General features: G+C 36.4%; 1 protein-coding gene and 1 long non-coding RNA gene across 4 annotated transcripts in view; one reads left to right on the forward strand and one right to left on the reverse strand.

Annotated features, from left to right (window-relative positions):
• Positions 1 to 1,545: 1,545 nt before the first annotated feature.
• The window catches only part of LOC127424896 (oxysterol-binding protein-related protein 3-like), a 31,904-nt gene continuing 6,806 nt past the window's right edge, over positions 1,546 to 26,643 (forward strand). Inside the window, exons 1-15 of one of the 3 annotated variants that reach the window (XM_051670431.1) lie at positions 1,546 to 1,849; positions 18,318 to 18,458; positions 18,971 to 19,078; positions 19,282 to 19,335; positions 19,462 to 19,575; positions 19,741 to 19,869; positions 21,975 to 22,059; positions 23,149 to 23,252; positions 23,338 to 23,421; positions 23,546 to 23,696; positions 23,816 to 23,901; positions 24,648 to 24,785; positions 24,970 to 25,063; positions 25,446 to 25,687; positions 25,952 to 26,089. In XM_051670431.1, coding sequence (XP_051526391.1) covers positions 18,333 to 18,458; positions 18,971 to 19,078; positions 19,282 to 19,335; positions 19,462 to 19,575; positions 19,741 to 19,869; positions 21,975 to 22,059; positions 23,149 to 23,252; positions 23,338 to 23,421; positions 23,546 to 23,696; positions 23,816 to 23,901; positions 24,648 to 24,785; positions 24,970 to 25,063; positions 25,446 to 25,687; positions 25,952 to 26,089 — 1,653 coding nt within the window. In that variant the 5' untranslated portion in view covers positions 1,546 to 1,849; positions 18,318 to 18,332. The remainder of the gene's footprint in view (positions 1,850 to 18,317; positions 18,459 to 18,970; positions 19,079 to 19,281; positions 19,336 to 19,461; positions 19,576 to 19,740; positions 19,870 to 21,974; positions 22,060 to 23,148; positions 23,253 to 23,337; positions 23,422 to 23,545; positions 23,697 to 23,815; positions 23,902 to 24,647; positions 24,786 to 24,969; positions 25,064 to 25,445; positions 25,688 to 25,951; positions 26,090 to 26,643) is intronic. The other 2 variants (XM_051670432.1, XM_051670433.1) reach the window with 2 other exon arrangements.
• Positions 3,890 to 26,643, reverse strand: part of LOC127424902 (uncharacterized) — a 39,154-nt gene continuing 16,400 nt past the window's right edge. Inside the window, exons 2-3 of the long non-coding RNA XR_007894537.1 lie at positions 24,623 to 24,774; positions 3,890 to 4,631 (exon numbers count right to left, since the gene is read on the reverse strand). This is a non-coding gene — a long non-coding RNA (uncharacterized LOC127424902). The remainder of the gene's footprint in view (positions 4,632 to 24,622; positions 24,775 to 26,643) is intronic.

The raw sequence follows: 26,643 nt of genomic DNA on the forward strand, positions 1-26,643 counted from the left end.
GTCACGCGTCACGTGGAGGAGGAGTCAGGAAGCGCATCATTTTTTTATTATTATTATTATTATTTGGAAATTATTTTTTAGTTTATTCTATATTGTTTTGAAATTGTTTTGGACTGTTTTGGTTTGTGAACGGCGCTTGGTCTGTGTTCTGTGCAAGTTTCTATTGTAAACAATGACGTGCTTCCTCATTTATACAGCCCTATACAAGTCTATTTCAAAGCTACTTGAGATGTGGCACATACCTACACACAATAGCTTCTGTAATGCTGCTAAACTACCAGCAGGTAGAGCCTCTCTGGAAGTATTACAAAAGATGTGCCAACTTTGAGGAATGTGCCCGGAGTTGGTTAGAAGTCGTTAGAACTTCCCAGGTTCTGTTTAAATAGTCTATCTTATAGTATCTTTTAGACAGTCTTTTCAGTGAAAATGTCTAAACTGCTTCTACATAGACATTATGATTAATTTGACAAACTTTAATCAGCAGATGAGGGGGAAATGGCATTTGAAATTCTAATGCCAGGGATTTGATTTAGACATTTTGCATACATGCTGCACTTGTTGCCCATTGTTATGGGAAAACCATTTGCTTTACTCTGTACTCAGACTCTGAGACTTCCCCCAAAGCTGACAACATGACATACTAATCTCCATCATGCAAAGCAGCACACACTACTGTGTTGAAAGTGCTGCACTTTAGTGCACTGGCGCGTGAATGTGTCTAAAGTGACTCCCTTTTAAAACATACGTGAGTCAGGCTCAGTGGTTTAGTGCATACCACTGATGGGAGGATTCTCTAGAAGAAGGGTGTTGGCAACGTACTAAAGTCTCTTTTGTTAGGGCAACACTGGGATGACATGCAAAGTAGATTTGTAGATTTGCATTTAGGTATAAAATTGAGATGATCTTAGGTTTTTATACCAAAATCTACCTTTAGGGTATGGTTTTAGTGTTTACGGCTTTACGTTGTCATGGTAACGAAGTCGTAAATTTGGATATAACTTAACACATAAAAGGTTAGCAAGCGATTTTCTGACGTATTGTTTACGTCTTGTTGCTATACTTTTGAAACAATGAGTATTTTAACGTTAACATTTACAGATTGGCCCCATTCATTTCCACTGTAAGTGCCTCACTGTAACCTCGATTTTTGCTTCTTCTTCAAAAAGAAAAGAAAGGACGACTAGAAACTAATTTTTGAAGTAATCAATATTATTAGATGGATGGACAGACAGACAGACAGATAGATAGATAGACAGATAGATTGGTTACTATTATTATAAGTGTTGTATAAACTTCTAACTTCTATACCTTATTGTATATGTTTTTATAGATGTATTCAATTAATTCATTAATTCTGTTTAAATAATTCATTTTGAACTCCTTTCCTAGATTTCCCTGAACTACGTAGCATTTGCGTGGTCTATCTGTTGCGTGTAAAATTGCTGTCTTTCGATAGGCTACATGTCACTCTTCACAGAATTTCATTGGCTGTCTAAACGTCAATCAAAGTGAATCCCCGCCCTGACCTTGTTCACCTCACCGCGGAACTCAAAACACTACACGAGAGAATACGAGTTTGAAGCTGTAAACTAAAACCTGTATCTACTACTTTCCGCTTCACTCTCGGATTACAGCGACGGTTGTAATCATGGATACTTCGGTCTAGGTAACCTTCCTCGAAGCGAAGTTACCGAATATCAGTCCTCGGCAGGTAGAGGAAGAGGGACGGTGAGCCCGGTGACAGGTACAAAGTGTAAATGTGCTGAAAAGGCGTTTTAATAAGTAGACCATCAGTGACACGACGACAGACCAGACTCGCCACGCTGTCACTCTGAACTTGGCGACTGTGGTAGGAACTGAGTTTGTGTTCATTTTACGCACGGAAAAGTTTAAGTATGTTTTTTTTTAATGATCAAAAAGCGCTAGCATGTTGTACTTTAAGGGAAGGTGATAAGGTTTGGAAGATCGTATTGTATCTGTGATTCATAGTCACTTTAACTCTGCCCCGTAACCATGAGAAACCGTCTTAAGACACATTCCATGTATTCTCATTCTAATATACGGATATGAAAGTGTGTTTTGTCCATAATTTCCAAGCCACGATCTGACGATCACCAGTCAACGTTTGTTGTCTGATTAACCTCCATTGTGTACTGTGTCTCCTTAGAAACCCTAAATAAATAATTTCTTCCAACGTCTACAGGATGGATAGACTGACTCATGTGACCCTGTTTATCCTTCACTGAATCTATTTCTCTCTCTGTGTGAGTGCTTCCAGGCAGCTTTGCGTTTGGTCTGTTTTGAGAGGTTTAAGGTTTTGTGTTGTATGGTGTGTCATATGAGTTGCAGCGGATGTGGTAGGTCAGAGACTCATTGGCGCATCGCGTTGCTGCGGGAACGGAAATCATTCGGATCCACACAGCACCAGCAGACTTTCATATCGCGCCACAAATGCAAATATTGTTGTGTTGCATGATCATTTGTCAGCTCGTTGTATGTAGCTTTGGTTACAACCTTAGCAGCTTTTGTTGTTGTTTTTATTTATTTAGTTCTGAACAATGGGGAATATCGTCAAACATGGTTTCTTATTTGTACTGTCGTCATTATTGTTGAGGTTTAGTGGGACTTTCATGGTATTAAGCTGAAGACTTTGTGGTTTTAAATGGTTCTGAATTGACTTAAGTGGCTTGTCAAATGCCATGTACTCATGTACAATCCATAGATTAATACAAATTCTTGCTTTATGGCTAACAGACTCTATACTCCAGTGTTCATAAATGTAATCAGTTTTATTTTATATATATATATATATATATATATATATATATATATATATATATATATATGAATGTGCCCTTTTGTGCAACAATGTGCAACTCTGCTCAGAGAATTGTATGTCAAGTGCCACTTGATAAAGATAATGCATTTTAAGGAGACTTTAAAGGAATATTCTGGGTTTAATACAAGTTAAGCTCAATCGACAGCATTTGTGGAATAATTCTGATTACCATAAAAAAGTATTTTGACTTGTCCATCCTTTTCTTTAAAAAAAAAAAAAAAAAAAAAATCTGGGTTCCAGTGAGACACTTACAATGGAAGTGAATGGGGCCAATCAATAAACATTAGAATACTCACTGTTTTAAAAGTATATCAACAAGATGTAAACAATATGTGTGTTAATATGATTTTAGTGTGATAAAATCACTTACTAGCCTTTCTATGTAAAGTTATAACCAATTTTACAACTCCGTTGCATTTACATTTACATTTATTCATTTGGCTGATGCTTTTATCCAAAGCGACTTACAAAAGAGGAATACATTATAAGCAAATCATCAAAGTGCTGTATTACAAAGTTTCACTAGCATCAGAATAATAGTATTCAAGACAAATTAAAGTGCAACAAGAATTATTTTTTTGCGAGTGTGACTGGATAAGTGCTCATGGAAAAGATATTTTTAGCCGTTTTTTGAAGACAGAAAGTGAGTCAGCTTCACAGATGGAGTTGGGAAGGTCATTCCACCAATGTGGTACGATGAAACCGAAAGTCCGGGAAAGTGTTTTGGTGCCTCTTTGTGTTGGTACAAAAAGGCGCCGTTCCTTAGCCGACCGCAGGTTTCTGGTGGGAACGTAGCTCTGCAGAAATGATTTTAGGTACACTAAAAAAAATGAAATGTTGTATTTACTTAAAAAAACTTCAGCAAGTGGGTTCCACATAGCTTTGTTAAGTAATCTCAACAAAACAATGTATGTTGTATTTACAAAAAGGTTTATGTAAAGTTGACAAATATTCCTTAAATTTAAATTAGTTGTATGAACTAAAGAAATCCTAGTAAAGTCACTGTTACATACTATAAATATACATTTACAGTTTACTTAATGTTATGTTGAATTTTTAGTATGCAATAAATATTTGTTATGGATTTCAGTTACATTGTAATTATAATACATTGCCATACAAGTGTACAAGAAAACCATTAAATAATCAGACATATTTTGCAGAAACAAACAGCTTTTTATTTGCAATACAGCCAAGCCTTATAATAAATCTTTTTTTTTTTTTCTTAAAAGAAATACTAGAAATGAACATGACATCAACTCAATATTGGCAGCATACCCCAAAATGCTACAGAACTCGACAGGTTTTTTTAGCCCTTATTAAAAGGAACATTTATGGCTGACATATATTTTTGATCAATAAAATAAAAGCAAAAAAATAAAATTTCACAGTTCTGAGAAAAAAAACATAATAAATTGAACAACAATATAAACCGCAGCATTGCACTGGAATAAGAAACTGAACATGCAATGATTTATTCCATAAGTTTGTTTTTAAGTACCTGTATTTTGTGTGAAAGTTTGTTTGCATCAAGTTCCATTAACACCTTCTGAAGAAACTCAAAGGTGTACTTGAGATCAGATGGATAGCTCAGAATCAAGCTATATATTACTGCCAAGAGCAGAGCACAAGCCTTGGTGACATCTCCAAGCTCCTGAAGCACTTTCACTCCTTCAACAATGATCCCAACATACAATGGTGGTTCTTCAGGTCCTGCACCTTCGGCTCGGACAATGAAAATTCCAATGACTGTATTAGCCATGTCTCTCTCAGCTTTCTCAAAGTCGATGTCCTAAAACAAGGAGAAAAACAACAACAGTTAAACAGTTTTCATTTTATTGATAGAGTTAGTAATTAATCTACTATTGCACATAATTTCTTCTTGTTTTTGTACCGTCTATCATGATGTGTATTCCGAGTGTATAGTGTTTTGTCCTATAGTATATTTTCTTACAGTCCTTACATTGCCACATGGTCTTGAAAATGTCACATAACTGATTAAATTTGAAAAAAGACTACAGAAAAAAAAAAAAAAAATCAAGATGCATGTCCAGACTCCGACAAAAACTCATAACCTGAAGTACAAAAACTATTTGGTCTTCTACATCAGTTTATTATTTTTTTGGCAGTATTTGTCAGGCTGTCAAAGGATTTCAAAATATTAATACCTTACAAAGTTTCATTTACATTTATGCATTTGGCAGACACTTTTATCCAAAGCAACTTACAGTGCCCTGATTACAGGGACAATCCCCCTGGAGCAACCTGGAGTTAAGTGCCTTGCTCAAGGACACAATGTGGTGGCTGTGGGGATCAAACCAGCAACCTTCCACTTATCAGTTCAGTGCTTTAGTCCACTACACCACTACCACAAGTTGCCGAAATAATCTCTTCAATCTGGTTCGTCTGCCTTAAACAGCTCATCTACAATGAAAGAACACGTATATTGTAATAGAAAATCAGAGCCAGACTATGACATAAACGTACATCCTGAAGTAATAAAACTATATAGTGTACTATATAGTGTACACTACTATATAGTGTATATACTTTTATTGGCAGTATTTTTCAGGATGGCAAAATATTCATACCTTACAAAGTCACCAATATAATCTCCTCAGTGTGTTTCACGCTGCTGCATTTACATACGGTGTGCACAAAGGGACATCCCGTTTTGGTTTTCTTGTATTTGTGCGTTTCACTAAACATTGATTTGTTGACTGAACAGAAACGCCTAAAGTAAAGGTGACAAGACACGTTTTTTGTTGAAATAACTAAGTTAAACACATTTTATGCAGTTGCTTGTGTTTGTTTAGTAATGTGAACAAGAAATTATTCAGTAAACTGACTCCAACTAAGTTCATTTTTTTGAGTGATGCTGGAGCAGACCCAGTGACTGTTCTGTATGCCAGCATCAGAGCCTTGAATTTGATACGTGCATCAACCGGTAGCCAGTGATGAGAGACAAGGAGTGGTGTAACATGCACTCTCTTTGGTTCATTAAAGACCAGATGTGCTGCTGCATTCTGCATCATTTGCAGGGGTGTAATTGCGCATGCAGGAAGGCCTGCAATGAGAGCGTTACAGTAGTCCAGTCTAGTTATGACAAGTGACTGAACAAGAAGTTGTGTGGCATCATTGCCATAATGTAATGTCAACAAACCCTAAAATAACTGTAAAAATGACTTAAAACTAAAATTTACAATACATGAGTTTTAATAGAAGGTTTAATGTAAGTGCTTTTATAAAATGATAAAGAAAAGGAGGGACAATTTGAAATTATTTTTTGCTGTAATCAATATTATACCACAAATGCTGTCGATTGAGCTTTATTTTTGTTGAACCTGGAATATTCCTTTAAGCTCAATCGACAGCATTTTTGGCATAATATTGATTATCACAAAAAAAATAATTTTGAATTGTCCCTCCTTTTCTTTAAAAAAGCAATAATCGAGGTTGCAGTGAGGCACTTAAAATGGAAGTGAATGGGGCCAAATTTGGGATGGATTAAAGGCAGAAATGTGAAGTTTATAATTTTATAGAAGCACTTGCATTAATTGTTCTGTTAAAACTTGTGTATTATTTGAGCTGTAAAGTTGTTTAAAGCATAATTTTACAGTCGTTTTAGGGTTTGTTAACATTACATTATGACAATGAAGTTGTAAAATTGGTTATAACTTTACATAGAAAAGGCTAGTAAGTGATTTTATCACACTAAAATCATGTTAACACGCATATTGTTTATGTCTTGTTGCTATACTTTTGAAACAGTGAGTATTTTAACGTTAATGGATTGGCCCCATTCACTTCCATTGTAAGTGCGAAAATCAATATTATGCCGTTTAACTTGTGTTGAACCCGGAATATTGCTTTAAAGGATTAATTCACCCAAAAATGAAACTTCTGTTATAATTTACTCACCCTCATGTCGTTCCAAACCCATATGACTTCCTTTATTCTGTGGACCACAGAAGTAAAAAATTTAATCAATATTGTGATCCGTCTTCTCAATACAATGGCAGGAGATAGTGCCCCACGTTAAAGATAAAAAACCAACTAAAGGTATCATAAAAGTAGTTCATGTAGCACTTGCATCATGTTGTAGGTCTTAAGGCAGAAACTAACCGATATTCTTTGTGTTCATAAGTGCTATGAGAGAAGCGTTCACCGTAGTACTTGCATTACTTAGCGCTAAAAACTATGCAAGTTTTTGTGTGAAAATGCACGCCACCATGAACAGACGTCAAGATTTTTACTGAAAAAGTTCAGGTTGTTTTTGTTATGCCTTCAGAAGGCTCACAATATGAGGCACAAGCCGCAAGGACTACTTTCATGATCCTTTTTGTTGATATTTATGACATTTTCCCCCTTTGTGTTCCACATAAGAACGACATTCATATGGGGTTTGGGACAACATGAGGGTGAGTAAATTATGACAGAATTTTTATTTTGGGGTGAATTTTACTTTCAAGGGTGTTGTTTTTGCTTTCTTACATTTTCATGTAGATTCTCATGATGCAGTGACATGAGGTCGTGCAGTCCCTGTCTAACCAATACACTTGAATTTGTAAGCTTAAATTGCCCCTGTGAGATCATGCTTACAAAATCAAAGGATGTGGCTAAATGTTCCACTGACCTAAAGCATCTTTTGAAGACCTCAAAGGTTACATTGATTTTTTTTTCCCCCTTTAATGACATCATTGACTTCCTCTATAACAACTCTAGAAGGAACTTCCCCCAGTTCATTATCCATCAAGGACAAGTCAAACAACCTTTACTCCTTTTACTCTGTCCCTGTATTTGTTATTAATGCAGCTTCTTTAAAGCATTAGTGCCCTTGGTCCCACTGTACAGCCCTCACCCTACAGCTCATTAATTATGACAAAGTTATGTGGTGTTAATGATTGACTGGCATTATTCAGGGCCAGTTCTGATATTTTGTGCATACATACACCCACATTCTATGTGTGTTTTCAAATGCCATAAAAGTCAGGGTCAGAAATGTCAGTAGTCATTGAAGTGAGCAGGTTTCCTTTTCTTTTTTTGGCCCTACAGCTTATTCTGGTCATATTGTGTTGGCCTTCACCCTGTTTACATTATAGGTTATTCACCCTCATCATCAGACAAGGCACTCTTTGCTCAATGTCAGACATTCACAGTTTACCATTCTATAATCTTGCTCAAACTAGCATTAGTAGACGGATAGTTCCGACTCTAAAATCTGGATGAGCCCCATTCAAAGCTGTTGCACACACCTGTGACCATACATCCACTGCATTCTACATTAATAAGCCAAGTCGATACAAACCATTAAAAATCGAGTTGTGATTATTATTGTCATCAGCAAATCTAATAATATCTTGAATATCTGTCTTTTATTATAGTTCTGTTGTTGCTGTTTTAAAAAAAACAATAAGTCACTCAAGACACTCAGTCATTTTAGCAACCTGGTCTCATAGAATCACATTACTATATCTACATTTTTGATGTGGCTCGTTGTACGTATCACAGCAGTTTTCTGGTGAAATATACACTAGCGGCATTACAACAACTTTGACTTTTATTCACTTTCACACAAATCACGAGTAAAACGGCAGATTATCAGTTTATAAACGTACTTTTCGTCCTGTCCTTCATACAATGCTGTCTTATAACATCCAAAGACTTTTGGCATTAAAATGCTAACTGTATCTGGATGTTGTCCACAAACTGCACATACGTATTGAAATAACAAGTGTAAACACGTTTATGATCGGAATGTGTTCTGATCTGCTTGTCCTGATCCAGAGGTAGTCGGGGACGCATTGTGATCGGATATCAGTGTAATCTAAACGCATCATAGGGCTACTGTCTAAAGTTTCTCCTGTTTGTAAGTGCTCTTCTGTTGCAGTCTTGGCTCTTTATTAAAATATTTGTATCTCTTGTACATTACACCTGTGTAAATTCTGAATGACAATAAATGTAATATTGAACTTGCAACACTAGCATTCTGTACTTTGCTTACATAAACCAGTCAGGACCCGGGACAGTTAGCATCAGCATGTAAACTCGTTTTCATATCGTGTGTGTGTAGGTAGATATTATAGGCTCTTATTTATTAAATATTCCGATATCATTAAGTGTTTGACCATGTCTCATTTATTATGTTTATTTTGAGGTAGATCATGTTACATTCAAGGTAATACAAAACTTGTCTGGAGGAAACACAGTTGTTATGAATAAAGATGATGAATATTGAAACGATGGCATGCAAAGAAAAATGCAACTATATGGAAACGTCCCTCTGCCCCGCATGCTTCAATATCTAAATCAAACACTGTTTAACAGACCTTTCAGCTACTTTACGACTTATAAATAGGATAAAATCTTATACTAGGCCTGCATTTAAATACATATGTCAGCATTTTGAACACATATATGGGCAAACAAATTACATTATTACCAGTCTAGTAAATGGATCTGTGTTTTTAAGTGGATGAATATTTAGGTGGGGCTCAGCCCTACCTGCCTATATAGACAAGCCATGTCTGGAGAAGAAGGTTTTGTTTATTTAAAACTCGCTAGAGCATTAACCTTCATAATTCCAATTGTTTGTGAGAATTGGAACATTTAGCTCGTGATACATGTAATGAAGCACGTAATAAATGTAGCAAATATGTCACCACAGTCGCGTAATTTCAAGAAATCAGCCTGGATTTTACCCCAATTGTGTCAAGCCTAACTCCCTAACAACACCCCTTAACCAGATTAAAATCATGGATATGGAGAACCTCTGGTGTCTTATTGCTTTAGTTGTATTCTGTGACTGTGTCTATTAGCATTCTGTTAGGAAAGAAAAGGGTTAAAAAGGTAATTTATTCAAATCAAATTGGAATCGTATAATAAAATAGGGAAATAAGTTTTCCTTTAAGGCTTTAAACACTTATGAATGACATGAAATATAATGTTTTAAATATCAAAATATTTCCAAATACTTAAAATACAGTATGTCTCTCTTTTTGGTCAAGTTTAGTCTCGTACATTTAACATTTACACTGTTGTTTTTGGAACCCTGCCAACCTGAATTTATATATTATATTGTATTATAGTAACATTTTTTTTAATATAAATTCTTCACTCTCACGTTACTTTAACACTCTCCGATTACACTCACAAGCCCTTATTTCTCATGAAGGAAGACCTTTGAGATTCTGTGTCTTATTTTAAAATAGTTCTCTTTAGTCTATCATCTCCACTGAAATAGAGTAAGCAGCCTTCTCCTCCTCTGTGTCACTGCATGTCATTAACACTGCATGTATGAATCTGCATTGACCAAGATCATTTCCCATTGCGTGAATGTTAAATTAAAACACAAAAACGATATTTGTGGACTTTATATTTGAGCAAAATGTGATCAGAATTTGAATTGCACAATAATTTGATTAGATCAAATAACTGCGATCAGACGATTATTTGATAATCGCGACAGGTCTACTGCATACTCACTCTGGAGGGCAGACCCAGTTGCAAGAAACTTAGCCTGATCTCATGAAAATTATGTGGCTGTGGTGACATTTTTGCAAAATTACATTACATGATTTATTATACTCAAGTTCCGAGGTGAAATGTCCACTCTGTGGCACTAAAAGCGAGTTAAATATTCACCCAAACAAATGAGGTTGGAAGTTAATGCTCTTATCATGTTTTAAATCAACAAAACCTACCTACCTCCCTACCTTAACAGCCTGATCTCACATAAAATTCAGCAGGTGTGTGTTAGCCGAAATCGATATACGTTGACCGAATTTGAAAACACTGCCTCCAGAGGCTAAAGCGGTAAGTGTTTCAGAGCATATAAACAAGTGTGACATCCATTTATATCCAGGACAGGTCACCAGAAGCCGGTTGTAAAAAGAATTATTTTCTGCTGAACAGGGTGTAAAACAGTGAAGCGAAATGTTTATTTTATTTAATCTACCCCCCAACCAAAACCCAAATCTAAACATAATCATTAGTAGAGACAAAATGCAATGTTATGGATAAAAATGCAACCTTCATATCACACTTTGAAAGCACACTTTGATTGTTTATACAAACATGATTACTTCCCCATTTGAATGGGGATTGAACTGTGGTCTCCCATGCAACTGACGCAATGCACTAACAGTCGTGCCACAAGGGAAAGTAATTGTTGTTGAGCTGTTCCAAATATGTCCGATGGGAGATAGGGCATGTCAGTGAGTCGGCATACTGTTGCCAATCGTAGGGTACCGGAACTTTCGGAAACAGTATGCCGACTTCCCGTGTGATCATGTTGACCCTAAACCTGCAACCTAAACCTAACTGATAATGTCATAGAAAGCAAATGTGAGATGAAAAGTGCAAATTGCTGAAGCAACCATGTCTATTTTCTGGTGCTCTTCAGGACTCTTCGCCCAAGCCTTTGCATCACAAGTGCAAAGTTCTGTTAGTTGAGCTGCTGCGCAAATTGATTGCAATCGAACAACTTTATCACATTTGAATAAGCTTGTAAATGTAGTTGGTTATGTAATGTAGAGCTGTCATGATTACTTGATTTAATTCGATTACTCGATTAAAAAAATTCCTCGATTACAAAATTGCCGAATTGACAAATCGAAAATAAGGAGGAAGTGGTGCAGTCCACGGACTAGGGTCCATACACATAACAACAAAACAACAAGAGGTGTCAGCTGTGGGAGAGCACTTCACTTTAGATTTGAAAAACAATGCAGGACCTGAAACACCATAACATCACTTCAGCAATGCAACAGAACTCAAAAAGAAAACATCCAGTTTCCACAGACCCGCTGGACACACGCGGTAAGCGATTTGCGGTTATGCGTGTCTAGATGCTAGATGCTGTGTAAATTAATTACAATTTAAATGTTAATGCGATCTTCCTCCTCATGTAAATTAGATTTCATGATGATTAAGTTTGTAATAGATCGCAATGCCCCACTTCCGATAAATATTTTGGACTTGGGTACTCGGACGTGGCAGCAATGATCGATCATGAAAACGATGATCGATAGTGATCACGCATGATGTGACTTTTCACTTAATTCGAAATCCAGTGACAATTACCTGACAACTAAACACAAACGTGTCAAAGAGGGAGCCTTATTTTTAATTTTGAGATTGATTACATTGTGACTTTTAGGGGTACATTGATTATTAGAGACTTCTCATGGCAAACAAACTGATACGATGCTACAATGCTATCGTTACCATAATCAAAACAAAGAGAGTGTAATTAACCGTGTTTTGAAAACCTGTCTCTGTAAAACGTTTGCTAAACACGCTTTATTATCATTTAATGTAAGAACTTTGACTCGTTAATGGATATTATATAATAAAATTGAATGATTGTCACTGACTAAACCTCCCTGCCCTGTGTGACGTAACACACACCTGTATCTCGACGATAAATAAATGAAGATTTCCGCTCGAGTTTCCAAGTTAGATATCAGATATAAATTGTCATTCCGTTGCACTTTCCTCAGTTGAAAGGTAGAAATTCAGACTCTCCGAGTTGAATGGAATGCTTCATGAATCACAGCAACAACAATACAGAGCATCGCGGCTTTCCTCACAAGAGCGAACATTTGGGGACACACACACACACACACACACACACACACCAGGCACGTGTGGCAGTGTACAGCAGGCGAGTGTTTCAAATAGCTAGACAGAGCGCAGTTAAATTGAACACAATGCAGCATCTTCAAAACTGAACTTCAACTTAACACGCATATTAAAACGCAATGGTTATGGCGTCTCCTGTAATTTGAAAATAGACGGTTCAGACAGTCACTAAAAATCTGGTGCACACTTACTAAGATTACTACAGTAACCTGAAGGAAGAACAGACTGACGTGCGTTGTGCACATTCTTTCAGAGTTGGGCAGCAAATCTTCACATAATGCAAAATATGATGCATTATATTTTGATTATGCAATCTTTTGTACATTTTGTAACATTTTATTTTATAACAGCCTATAATAATGAATAGATGATACACTAGAACAACAAGACGCAATGCAGCAGCCATAGATGTTTGTCAGACATATTATTATATATACAGTTATGAACATGTAATTGCCCCTTGAGTACTCAACTTGAGTAATTAGTCTGAGTACTCGAGTAGACAAAATGACCAAAATGCCCATCCCTAGTCTCTCAATGAAGCAATTATTGTTTTTATTGTATTCTGTGTTGCATGTAAGTTATAGTTAAAAAAAAAAACAACAACAAACAAATACAATGTCTTTTATATCTCCATAAAATAGTTCAAACATGAATATAACTCATCCTCATTAAACAAGATTGGTAGGCAGACACTGTTTCCGAAAAGATAAAATATTTTATTTCTATAGCCTGTTTTCCCATATTTGAGTTTTAAACTGAAATATCTCGATCATGTTGAACTATTTAAAGAAAAAGCAGATCTTACAAATTTTTTTTTTTTTTTTTTTTTACAAAAAAAAAAGGTGTGCGCACCTGGAGTAGCCAATCTCTATCACCTTGAATTATATAAATTTTTTATATTATAGGTCTGGTTTGGGTGTAGTTTTGTGGTTGTTATTCAATTGTAAAGTGCATCAAAACTTCGGCTAATGAACGCATTTTAGCCAAACATGATTCACAACTTATGCAATCTGAGTTGTTAAATATTTTTTCGATTAATCGTCAGAATAATCGCTAGATTACTCGATTACCAAAATAAATGATAGTGACAGCCCTGATGTAATGCAAACGTTAAAATGTCAGGCACTATAGTCAAATAATTTTATTGTCATCAGATAGCATTGTGTGAGTAACAGTGTGAAAAGTGTTTATTAACTGATAATCAGCCATTTTATTTGTGATTTGTTTGAAAGTGAATAAAAATCATAGTTGTTGTAATCACTCTAGTGTTTCTTTCACCAGGAAACTGCCGCGAAATGTACAACAAGCCACGTAAAAATCATTCAGCAAAAATAAAGGTATAGTAATGTGATTCTATGAGACAGTAAGTTAAGTAAACCCTTACAAAGAAGCTTTTATCAACTAGGCCCAGAGCAGTAGGCAAAGAGTCACTATTCTCTCATATGTGTGCGTTTGGAACACTCTACACCAGGGTTCCTCAATAGGCGGCCTGCGGGCCACATCCGGCCCGCAAGAGACAAATATTTGGCCCGCGCTAAAGACCTGTTCACACCAAATCTGTGACGATTATGTGAGAATGTGATCTGTGTTTTTTTTTGCGAGTGAGATGAGTAAAGAGCGCTGTTGTATAAATATACGTCCTATTTTTATTTGCGCTTGTATTTTGCTACGAGTATATTCCAAATGGACTCCCGAAGCCAAGTACTCTTTTTGTAATGTCTGGATTAATGCCTGTATAATATAACACAAGATACTGTGATACAAATACACGTGGAATAGTGCACATTAAGAATAACACTGTACAGAAAAAAATTTGATGCATAACCTAATATTAAAAATAATTTATAAGAAAACATTGGCTCACGGGCTTTTCTTTATTGAAATTAATGCAATACTTCGTTATATTATTCTTAAGAACAATAACAATATTAATGCTAATAGGTCTAATAATTGAACCTGCAATTATGGAAAGTGCAGTAGATCCCGTTTGTAGATGAGCAGGAACAGCTGACTCGCATGGAGGACATGGAGATCTAGATTGTTCATTAAAGTTGTTTTTTTTTTTTTCAGGAACCTTGCCCTACACAAACCAACAAGTCACTGCCACTTTATAATCAGAATGTTACCTTGATATCAGAGCAGTAAAATGCGCATGCGTATAGCTGTTAAGATTGTGACAAATTGTTTTTTGTTTGTTTGTTTTTTTTTTTTTGTTTTTGCATTGAATATTGCCTCTTTGTGCCTATTTAATTCAAAAGTATTTAACCCTTATATTGTGTTGGGGTCATTTTTGACCCGGTACTGGAAAACAATGCATAATTTTTGGTATTGGAACCAAACGTTGTGATTGTCAAGACCATCAAAACAAACTAAATGAAAACTGAAATGATTTGTGTATGTAATTGTTTAAGATGAATATCAGTGGAAATTGTCCCTTCCATTTGTCTTAATAGGTCAATTTTAACCTGTATGGGGAAAAAACCAGTTGTGGCCTTTGACCTGTTTACTTTCTGGATGTTATGCAGCTTTAAATAGTTTTTTGCACATCAATGAATCAAATTTGGCCCTTAAAATAATTACATTTTTCTCACATTTAGCCCCTAGCCCCATTCTGGGCACTGCATCTTTCTCACAAATTGCATACTTTCCTCTCAAATGAGGTTTGTGCACACATGCACATGTCCACACACTCAGAGAGAGTATTTTTTCTACAGTTTGAACAGATAATATGTTCGTAAATAAGGTTAATAACATGATGTGGCAATGGGGCCATGGCCGAGCGGTGTCTGGGCAGAGTGGGGCCGGGGGAGATGAGTGGTGAATGAGTTCCACCTGTGCTCCACACCTGTCTCGTGTTCCAGTGAGGAGTTACGGGAGTATTTAAGGAGAGGAGACAGTGGCAGACGGAGGAGAGAGATGCACGAAGCCGAGTGTGTGTGTGTCAGCAGGCTGAAAAGCAATGCTTTTGTGTATGTGTGTGTATTTATTAGGCTGAAAAGCCGACCATGTTTGTTGTGCTGAAAAGTGTGATTAAAAGTGACTAAAGTTGGATTGTTCACCCGGCTCCCGCTTCCTCCTCCCCAACAAGAGCAAGAAAGATTTGTCACACATGATTTTAGGTGATGGGGTATAATGGGGCTAAAGGCCCCCAAGTGGTAAACAAGCTATTAGATGTTATTTCTCCTAAAACACTAGATGGCAGACGAAGAAAAAAAAATAACATCACAGCACCTTCCTAAACCCCTGTAACACTGCAACAGCTTTTTTTTAACAGTAGTGGGAAGGAATGGATTTGTTGTAATGGACCTGCAAAGTGGGCACATTCTGACTGCTGGAAAAGGCAATAGAGATTAATTTGTGATTAAAATGTACACTGTTGATTTTCTATAAACAGAATTAATCAGAAATTGTTGTAATATTGTTGCGATATTATAAAATGCCAAAAGTGATTGAAATAAACATAACACAAGACATCATATGCTAATGTTTGCCAAGTTTGTAAGCTTTTTTTTTTAATCTTGAAAATGTATGTTACTCCATTATTATTCAATATATTTATTTTTTCCCCCATCATTATACACTTTTGGACCACATTAAAAAAGATTGTCATTAAGGGGTGTCTTTAGTGCTGTTGTACACGAATCAGCAACTTATGCATTTTATGTGGTTTTCAATGCAGGTCAGAAATGACCCAAAGGACAAAAGGAGGGTGCATTTTCTAAGATATTAGGAGGGTTAAATTGTGTACCATCTCCCCATGTGACACTGGTAAAAACAAAAATTAAAGTATGTATTCTGCTTATAGTCATTGGGTACATGAGAGCAATTGAGCACTTTAAAATCCCAGGGAAGATCTTAAATAAATAAGTGCCACCAAGCATAACATGATTTTAAACAACAACATTTCTTTCTTTAATTGACCACTGTCTGTACACATTGTCTGCTAACAGTCTTGTAGAAGGCTCTTAGTGAAGTTACTTTTGTTTTGAGCAACCCCTTCCCACAGTGCCCTTCAAGTACACAAAAATGGCATTTTAAATTATTCGTCCTATGTCTTTTCAATCTCCCTATTCCCTCTTCATACACTATATGGCCAAAAGTTTGTGGACACCATATGTGCTTGATGAACATTTGATTTCAAAAGCTTAGGCATCAATTTCCCCCTTTGCTGTAATAACAGCTTCCACTCTTTTGGGAAGGCTTTCCACTATACTGTATGTAGTAACATGGATGCAGGGATTTGCTCTCATTCAGACACAAGGCTATCAGTGAGGTCAGGAACTGATGTTGGTCGATGGGGCCTGACTTACAGTTGCTGTTCAAGTTCACCCCAAAAGTGATCAGTGGGGTTCAGGTCTGGGCTTTGTGCAGGCCAGTCAATTTCTTCCACACTAGATACAGTAAACCATTTCTTTATGGACCTCACTTTGTTCACAGGGGCATTGTCATGCTGGATCAGAAAAGGGCTATCCCCAAACAGTTGCCACAAATTTGGAAGCACACAAAGCCCAAGCCATTACATAAAGAAACATTAAGATTTTTCTTTACTGGATTTAATGGAGTAACCAAATTCGTTAATTAGAAGGGGGTGTCCTCAAACTTGTGGCCATATAGTGTAATTTTTACAAGCTTTAACCTATGTTAAATGTAAACACAAAGCTTACATACATGTGTGTCTGTGTGTGGTTGGGTGTGCACGCTTCATAAATTTGTTTTAAAAGTTTGTGGTCACTTTGAAGTAGTTTACGGGTTGTGTTTGCCTGAAAAGATTTGCTTGAGTTTGATAAGTGTATATACTGGATGTTAGAGGGACAGTCTGCCCTTGACTTGTTTGTCAAAAGCAAAGTTAGATTAAGAAAGATTGTCGCCATATTTGATTTTTGTATTTGTACAGTTTGGGATTTTGCCAATTTGATGGGGGCACACTGAGATTGAGAAGGAAAGATGAGGCAAGTAAAATTAAACAGTTTGCTGTTTTTTTGTTTTTTTTTTCACGTACATAAGCATACATGTGTACACTGAAATAAGGAAGGGTAAGAGCAAAAGAACAGTGTGTCCCAAGTTTAGGACATGCATGCCTGTGCATTCAAAACAGTGTGTTCTGACTACACTCTGTCTCTCTCTCTCTTTCTCTCTCTCGCTCTCTATCTCTCTCTGTCTCTTTCTATTCTGTCACACTATCACAGATTTTCAAATTTTATGGCATTCCAGCTTCGTTCAAACTGAAGGTTCCTTTGTAATTTTTCCGGAAAATTCCCGGAATCGAAGCCCAGTGTGAATGCTGTTTAAAACTGTATATATCTAGTTAGATAAACTATATATCTAAATGAGGCCATGCCATAGACTTCTATTGTTTTTTATAAAGCTAATTATAATTAGGCTAATACAGAATAACCCAAACCCCTAGTAGCATTTAAGTGTAAAGTGTAGGCAAAACCTGACCCACACATGAGTGAATAGAATTTCATAAGCAAATACAAGGATGTAGGTTCCAGGGGGGATGGGGGGGAGGTAACCCCCAATAATCAAAACAAGCAAGTACAACCCCCCACCCCCAACATTTATACCATGATCAATGGAAACATGTAAATGCAACCCCCCCATGTTCAAGCCAAATCTACGCCATTGAGCAAATATTACATGCAATAAAACATATATGTAATGCACTAAAGTGCTGCCTTTTACTTTCCCCATCTTTTTCCTTGACCTGGAAGCTCTATTGCACTTTATTTGTCTGTCTCTTTCGCCCTCTGCTGGCCACCTGATGTATAGTAATTTGGGAACTGTGGTAATATTTTGTTGAGTGAGTTGCCTGTTTTTGTCTCCATAGTAAGTTAATGTCAAGATGAGTTCAGAAGAGCAAAATGGAGTGGTGTCTCCAAAGATGACATCACCCATGTCCACCTCACCAACCATGACATCATTCCCTCAAAGGAAAGAGAGTAACTCCTCAGGTGAAGACAACAGACAGGTAAGACAAATGGTTTCAATTCTCCTTTAAAGTGACCTAAGAGAACTTTATTGATGGGTGCTACAAATATGGTAATGCGTGGAGTCAAATATTTTACAAAATACAGTGCAAAAGACATATTATCTTAATTTTGAACAGCATATCTTTTGTTTTTTCATTTAAACCCTAACAAACGCTTTTGTAAAATTTTAGCTTGTGCTATCTGTCTTAACTTGATATTTCATTATCTAATGCAATAACATTAATACATTTTAAAGTGTGCAAATGTACACGCAGTTGCTTTTGTCATTTCTCTGTTTGTATTGATTTAACATCTACATCAGCAGTTTTTATATGTTGTTCTACTGAAAAGTCTAATTTTATAAGTATCCCCATGCAAAGCACAAAAAAAAAAAAATGTGTTTATTTTTTAACCTCATGACTTGTCAGGGGTATTTTCCAATATTTTTTCCTTATGCTCTGAGACAGCTTTTTAAATGTTACACCTCTTCCCCTTTGTCTCATTTCTTTAGGACAACTGGGAGTTGGTTGAGGACTTACGGGCCTTGACAGGAAATATTCAGAAGCAGGAGGGCTTGCTGTTGAAAAAGAGGAAGTGGCCAATGAAAGGCTGGCATAAAGTGATCACATGACAGAAGCATTCACAAAACCAAATCTATTGCATGTTGCTTTGGAAATGTGCTTTTAACTTGCTGTAAAACAGTCAAGCCAATATGAATAATTTTGTCATGTAAAGGGATAGCTTCCCAAAAATGTAAATTCTGTCACTATTTACTCACCCTCATGTTGTTTTAAACCTGTATGACTCTTCCGTGTTTAACAGAGATATTTCGTGCTTGAAAGGGGTATCCTTACTTATGCCAAAACAGGGACTGATGTGAGTGCACATACTACATACACACTTTCTTTGATGCTTATGTGCATTTACCAAAACTTGCTTAAATCAGCTGAGACACTGCCAGAGATTGCCTTTTCATCCCTTACTGTGTGATTGATTGCTCAGTTGAAAAAGGGGAGGTTACGAGGTCGCATTGATGTTGGTCTCTCTGTCATGGCCATGAAGAAAAAGTCAATGTGCATTGACTTGGACACAGAGGAGAGTATCTATCACCTCAAGGTATTTACAGCACATTAGGGATGTTTAAAACTACATATTTTCACATTCCCCCCACCTACATATGCTGGGCCACAAAATGTAGTTAGTCATACTCGTATCTCACACTTATACACACACACACACACACACACACTCATTTGATGTGTTTTGCCATTACATTCACAGGTGAAATCTCAAGATCTGTTTGAACAGTGGGTAACGCAGCTTCGTCATCATCGAACGTTCCGTCAGAACGAGATCGCAATGGAGCCACACGAGCAACAGCTGCAATCTGATCACACCTCCATCACAAGAGTATTTACCCTCTGTATTTAGTATCCATTCACAATGTTCCCTAATAATCAGGCTTTTAGACCCCACATTCCATCAACCGATTTTGTAATGCTAATAGATTTAAAACTAGGGTTTTATTTCAATTAATGACCCAATTAAATCCATCGGCATATTGAATATGAAAAAAACGATGGTTTGTAAAAACTCTGTGAATTCAAATGCACAATCCAGAAATAATAATAGCTAAGATTGGCACTCCTAAGAACATGTAATATTACATTTTTATTTCTCGTTCTCACATCATTGCAGAAAAAAGCTATAAACGGACATGACAGTTGTGAAAACAGCGCTAACCTATAGGCTTTTTGTTGAGGGAAACCAACCAAAATGCTTTGAAACAGCAGACTTTGACTTCTGAGACATCGGTATGATATCCATTAATGTTGCATGATTGATTGTATTAAGATTTAAATCACAATATGGCCTTGCATGATTACTTAATCTTAAAGGGATAGTTCACCCAAAGATGAAAATTCTCTCATCATTTATTCACCCTCATGCTATCCCAGATTTGTATGACTTTCTTCTGCTGAACACAAATGAAGAATATCTCAGCTATGTAGGTCCCTTAATGCAAGTGAATGGTGACCAAAACTTTGAAGCTCCAAAAAGCGCATAAAAGCAGCATAAAAGTAATCCATAAGACTCAGCGGTTAAATCCATATTTTCAGAAACAATATGATAGGTGTGGGTTTTAAAATATAGTCTGCATTTCAGTGCTGTATGGGCAAGCGGTGCTTTCTAGTGGTCTGGACAGCATTATACATTATCCATTACACCTTTATAATACAGAATTTAAAAGGGGGGTTTGTTCCCTTTGGTTAAAACCTTTTGTTTTTCCATGATTTTGTTGACATTTCTGTGGAATTACCCAAAATATGGATAGTTTGAATTTGTAAATTTCGTATACAGCACATACATGTAAAATGTGAGTTCTGTTGTTTTGCAAAAACAAAAACTGCACACAAAAAAAGAAGTGCAAAAATGTTTTAGAAGTACAAAATAACTTTTTTTCCATATCAATCATCATGTTATCATATTTAGTTATTTTTTGTATCTTTTTACCTTCTGTTTATCTTTCATTATGGTTCTCTTTAACATTCATGTGTTAAACAGATTCAGTTCATGTTCAATGGAAATTATTTATTGTTAGAATAGCTTTCGTACCTCTTTGCTCATTTTTAAAGCATAATTTATATGCTTTAATATGCAAAAAGTAAAACAGTGATCTGATGACAAAAAAAGGTAAGCAGCAAAATATCTGTATCGGCCTATAGTTTTTTTGGATAGCACTTTACAATAAGGTTCCATTTGTAACATTATTTAACAACATTGGTTAACATGAACTAACAATGTACAATACTTTTACAGAATTTACTAATCTTGGTTAATGTTAGTTTCAACATACTAATACGTTTTTAAAATCAAAAGTTGCATAGTTAACATTAGTTATAGCACTATAAACTATCATTGAACAATTGTTTTTATTAACTAACATTAACTAAGATTAATAAATGTTGTAAAAAAATACATATTGTTCAGTGTTTGTTCATGATACCTAAAACATTAATTAATGTTACGAATGGAACCTTATAGTAAAGTGTTATTGTTTTTTGTTAAAATTGGTTTCGACCAAACATTTTCATATCGGTGCATCCCTAAGTAAAACTGAAGCTATTAAGAAAATAACAATAATAACTAGGGATGCACCTGATCATTACTTTTCCATTATGATAGATACAGTATAATGGCTGATATTGTACATTTACTGTTCTGCCTGTTTTTTAAATGGCAATAACACTAAAGCTCAAATCTGTTGTTTTACGTGCCTCAAAATTTATATCAAACATCAAAACATTTGAATGTGCAGTATAAAAGATGAAAAGCTATTTAGTACTTTTGAAACCCTGCTTAGAAAAAGAGTGTACCATTTGAATTTGAAGAAACAATCCTTGTAATTAATGAATATTAATAATCCCAGTATTATCAGTAGTTTCAAATAAATGCTGTAAAAATGCACAGATCATATATTTTGCTTTTTCTCTCTCTACTTTTTTTATTCTTAGCGCTCCATTGTCTTCAAGCAGCCTTCAGCCCTACTAAGGAACAGCTGGCGCCAAAACTCAAAAGACATGGAGAAGTGCAGTAAAGGTAACTAAAAAAAACCCACACGCACAGACACACCTACAGCATTCTCAGATTCCTTGCTCTGCAGTTTCATTTGTCTGACTGAACTGTGTCTGCCTCATATGGATGTTCAGGGTGTTCTTTGTATTAGTGACGCATCATGATGTTTGTTGGTAAACTGTCTGCTGCATGACTCTCAGGTGTATTAATCAGGGCCAAAATACTGTTCATGTTTCAGAGATGGGGATGGAAATTGTGAGGAATTTACAATTCCGGTTCAGATTCTGATTCCTTTTAACGATTTTGCTTTCATTAACAATAATTTCAGTGCTTTCGAGAAAGAAATATTTGGAAATAAGACAAGCAATTCTTATTGGATTTACTGCCCTCAGCAGCCTGTTGCCATATGTCACCAGACTTTTTAATAAAGATTTTATTTATTCATTCATTTTCATATAATAGCACTATTACAAAAATGTCTTTAACTACACTTTGTCATATCAACAATCATCCCGTAATTACTCTGATGTAAGTCTCCATAAGCCTTAAGCATAGCACAGGAACAGTTCTTTGTTCATTTTGAGGCATACATGACAAAAATAAATGACTCGTGGTTCAGTAAATTTTTCATTTTCTAAAAAGAACCCGCTGATAAAATTCTAAATGCACTAAATGTTTTGCTGTGTAGACTCAAAAGAATCGGCTCATAAGAGTCATTTGTTCGGCAATCAGACTACACTGAATGTATATCTGCATGTTTGGCACTGCTGATTCAATAGTGGTGTTGCAGTGCCGCTGAATGGTAACACAAGAACACTGTCAAAGTATTTTAGCACCATGTTCCGTCTGCATTGGCAGAAGAATACACATTTCGAGAACCGTTAAAAGAACCAAAAGTCACAAAAATCATTCGGTTCTGGTATTTTTTAAAAATTGAACCATTTCTGAATAAAAGCCGTTTCACGGTTCCTAACCCTACTCGAAAAACATACAGAGAATGTTGTAGAAAAGCAGAAAATGTTCACTGAGCCCTCAAAAAAAAAAGTTAAACTGTGTTTAATCACAGAATGGGAGATGGAGCTTTGATTTGTTTTCGTAACTTTCTTTTGTTAGATCTGACAGAGTGCGAGTCCTCCTTGCTGGAATTAAATCTGCTGCTAAAAAATATGGAAGTTCTGCACAGAGCGTTCTCAGCACCTGCCATCAACTCACTACAGGTATTGGCGTGTGCATGTGTGTGATTGCATGAATTTTTATCGTATGTAATCAACATGTGTTTGTGTTTGGTGTATGTGACCCCAGACCGAAGGCTCCAAAAAAGAGAATCGAGGACACCGAAAATGGCGATCCAAGAAACATAACAAGGATTCTAAGATCACGATGCAGGTACAATACCTCTAAACCTTAATCTGTTTGCATATATACATTGTTCTCTTACACAGAACTGCACTCTACCTCATACACACTCTCTCATCCACTTGCTCTCTGATCTGTGCTCTTTTACGCACAGATTCCTGACACTTCATCTTCTCGCCTGCATGTGTCACATCCAAACCTGGTGTATTCAGAGCCAGTTTCTCCAGAGCTGTGCCTGGAAAGTCCAGACTCACCCACAGAAGCCTCGCGAATGCAGGAGGAGTTCTGTAGGCTTGCTGGCACTGGTGAGTATATCAAAGCCCAATACATTCTCCCTCCAGCATTTTATATTGAGGATTCAGACAACTATATAGACGATGCTATGGATTGATGCTCACTCTTGACATTCTCTCTCTCTTATTAGTTAATTCCACTCTTCGGTCAGCGTACACATCTCTTTTGGCAGAGAGAGACCGAGTCAGAAATACATTGGAAAGTATCAGTGAGAAGGTATGAGTGTGTGTCTGTGTCTTTGACCTCGTTTACACCAGGTATTATGATGTGTCTCAGGTGATTCGATCACGTGGTTAGGTGATACTCATCGCTGTTTACACCTGGTCACTTAAAAGTGCACTCAGTACTTTTTTCCTTATTAAAAAAGTTTAAAGCCAAAGGCATTAATTATGATTTTGCAATATATGTAAGAAATCATCACCACTCACATTAAAATGAAGACTCCAGTCATATCAGTAACCTTATAAAAGCTGTTTTATTCTACATGGAGAGGGTCCGCACATGGGGGCTGCCCAAGGTGCACTGTCTTTCCCAGATGCGGTTGGGTCCGTGAAGCTCTCATTATTGTGTATGTATTCGCTTTTTTACATTTTCCGATCGGATGGTTATTTCCTTTTAAAGCCGCTCGTAACTGTCACATTAAACAGTAGACTCTTGGTTTAGTGCAGCGGTTGATTGAGAGGTGAGGGGTGGTGCTTCACTGATGCCAGAACGCATACAGGACAGATTAGCGTTTACACCTCAAAAGCGATGTGGTCACATGCGTTTTTGACCTCATTCGTATGTGGTTTTTGTAATTCGATCACAAAACGTTTTAGACCCATTTATGCCTGTTGTTAGGGCTGACCACATGTGATCGGATCACCCGAAACGCATCTTAATACCAGGTGTCATATATATTAATAAACAATTAGCAACAAGCTCTTTATGGCCTTACCTTTTCGTTCTTTTCCTCCAATCAGGATGTCTTTGATGGGCCACGGCCACTACTACAGCAAGTGTCCAGTGAGAGTCGAGGGTCAATCCCAGAGTCCCTTCAATCCTCAGAGTTCTTCGATGCTAAAGAGTATCTGCTGTCTGGCAGCTCGTCTGAGAATGAGGTCAGATCATAGAGTCAAAAGGGTAATTTTCAGGGTCCTACAGTGCCGATTTGCATTTTTGCATTACATTTTGTGCTAAACTTGAACGAAAATGCATTTATTAATGAAATGAGAATACAGTGTGAGACAATGTGGACTAAATTGCAGCGTGATTTTATAATGTTACACATGAACTTGCTACCAGGTGTCGGATGATGACTCGTACATCAGTGATGTCAGTGACAGCACATCAGTGGAGTTTTGCAGAAATGAGACTGGCAGCGTGCACAAGATATTAGGTGAGGCACTCACAAACCCACACTTTTATTCAAATTTTAAATTTAAAGGATTTGACACTACTTTTGCCTTTCCCAGTTTAATATGCAGAGACAACTACAAGTGTAAATTCCGTGGCACTATCGAAACATGGCAATGTTTAGACTAGTCACAGAAACATTGTTACATGAGCTTGGGGTGGGACTCTCTATTTGAATGAACTATGGAAGACAGGGGGAATACTCTGGGAAAGTATTTGAAAAAAGTTATTTTTGCAATTTCGTTTGGTGACCCAAGTGCTGCAGAAATTACACACTTGTTAAATTTGTTAATACAGTTCAACAGAACAGTTTGGTAAACTTTTACCTTTTAACAACCGTAGTTATTGCTTTGTTTGCATTTCAGGCAACAGCAATGGTAACGAGAGTACTGTGACACGGCGAGAACGGTTGCCGAGTTCACGTATGAACGAGACTGTGAATCTGTGGAGTATTCTGCGCAGTAACATTGGTAAAGACCTATCGAAAGTGGCCATGCCTGTCCAACTCAATGAGCCAATCAACACCCTGCAGAGACTATGTGAGGAAAATGAATACTGCCACCTGCTGGACACTGCTGCAAACACACCTGACCCACACATGCGCATGGTGAGATCACACAGATAGTCTCAATACAGCTTCCCATAACTGAAATTTTAACTAATGTTACATATATATCTAATCTATATATCTTTCTAAGGCAACACTCTCAGAATATTTGACTCCTCGTCAAATCGCGTGCATTTTAAAACACACATGACCACCTTTATCTTTACTATTTATAATGCATTTTTATAGTATTTTGTAATTAATCATATATGCTATACTTTTGTGTGTGTGTGTGTGTGTGTGTGTGTGTGTGTGTGTTTGTAGGTGTATATAGCAGCATTTGCTGTGTCTGCATATGCATGTTCGTTCACTAGAGCTGGAGGAAAACCCTTTAACCCTATACTAGGAGAAACATACGAGTGTGTCCGACCAGATAAAGGCTTCCGCTTCATTTCTGAACAGGTAAACACACTTTTTTTTTTTTCTTTAACCCACCTCAGAACCACCACTCACAATTGGACTCTTACTCATAATTCGATACACCATTGTGGTGGTGTTGTTTTTTTTTGTAATTTATGGCAACAGATTCAACATGGATGATAAATGGATGCAACCAGTATGGTAACACTTTATATGAAGTCCATATTTATAATGCATTGTAAAGGCATTATATATGCATTATACTGCATTCATAATTTCTCATAATACACTTTTAATAAGTAATAACTTCTCATAAATAATTATAACTACAGTTATAATATATTATAAGACTTCCCCTATTCATAGTTATACTTTAGAGTATAATGCATTATAAGAGAAGCAACATCCAATTTTAATGCAGCAGAAGTTAATAAATTAATACATTTAATGGTATAAGTGCTGTCATGCAAAAGCAGCATAGTGTAAACAGACAAAGGGCTTTATGACATGATCATATTATAAGTGGTCTTTACCTGTAAAGTCTGTAAAGTTACAAAAGCAATATCTTATAAACAGCCATAATATAAAATTGTAAC

Source organism: Myxocyprinus asiaticus, chromosome 34 (assembly GCF_019703515.2).
Source record: "Myxocyprinus asiaticus isolate MX2 ecotype Aquarium Trade chromosome 34, UBuf_Myxa_2, whole genome shotgun sequence".
NCBI lineage: Eukaryota > Metazoa > Chordata > Actinopteri > Cypriniformes > Catostomidae > Myxocyprinus > Myxocyprinus asiaticus.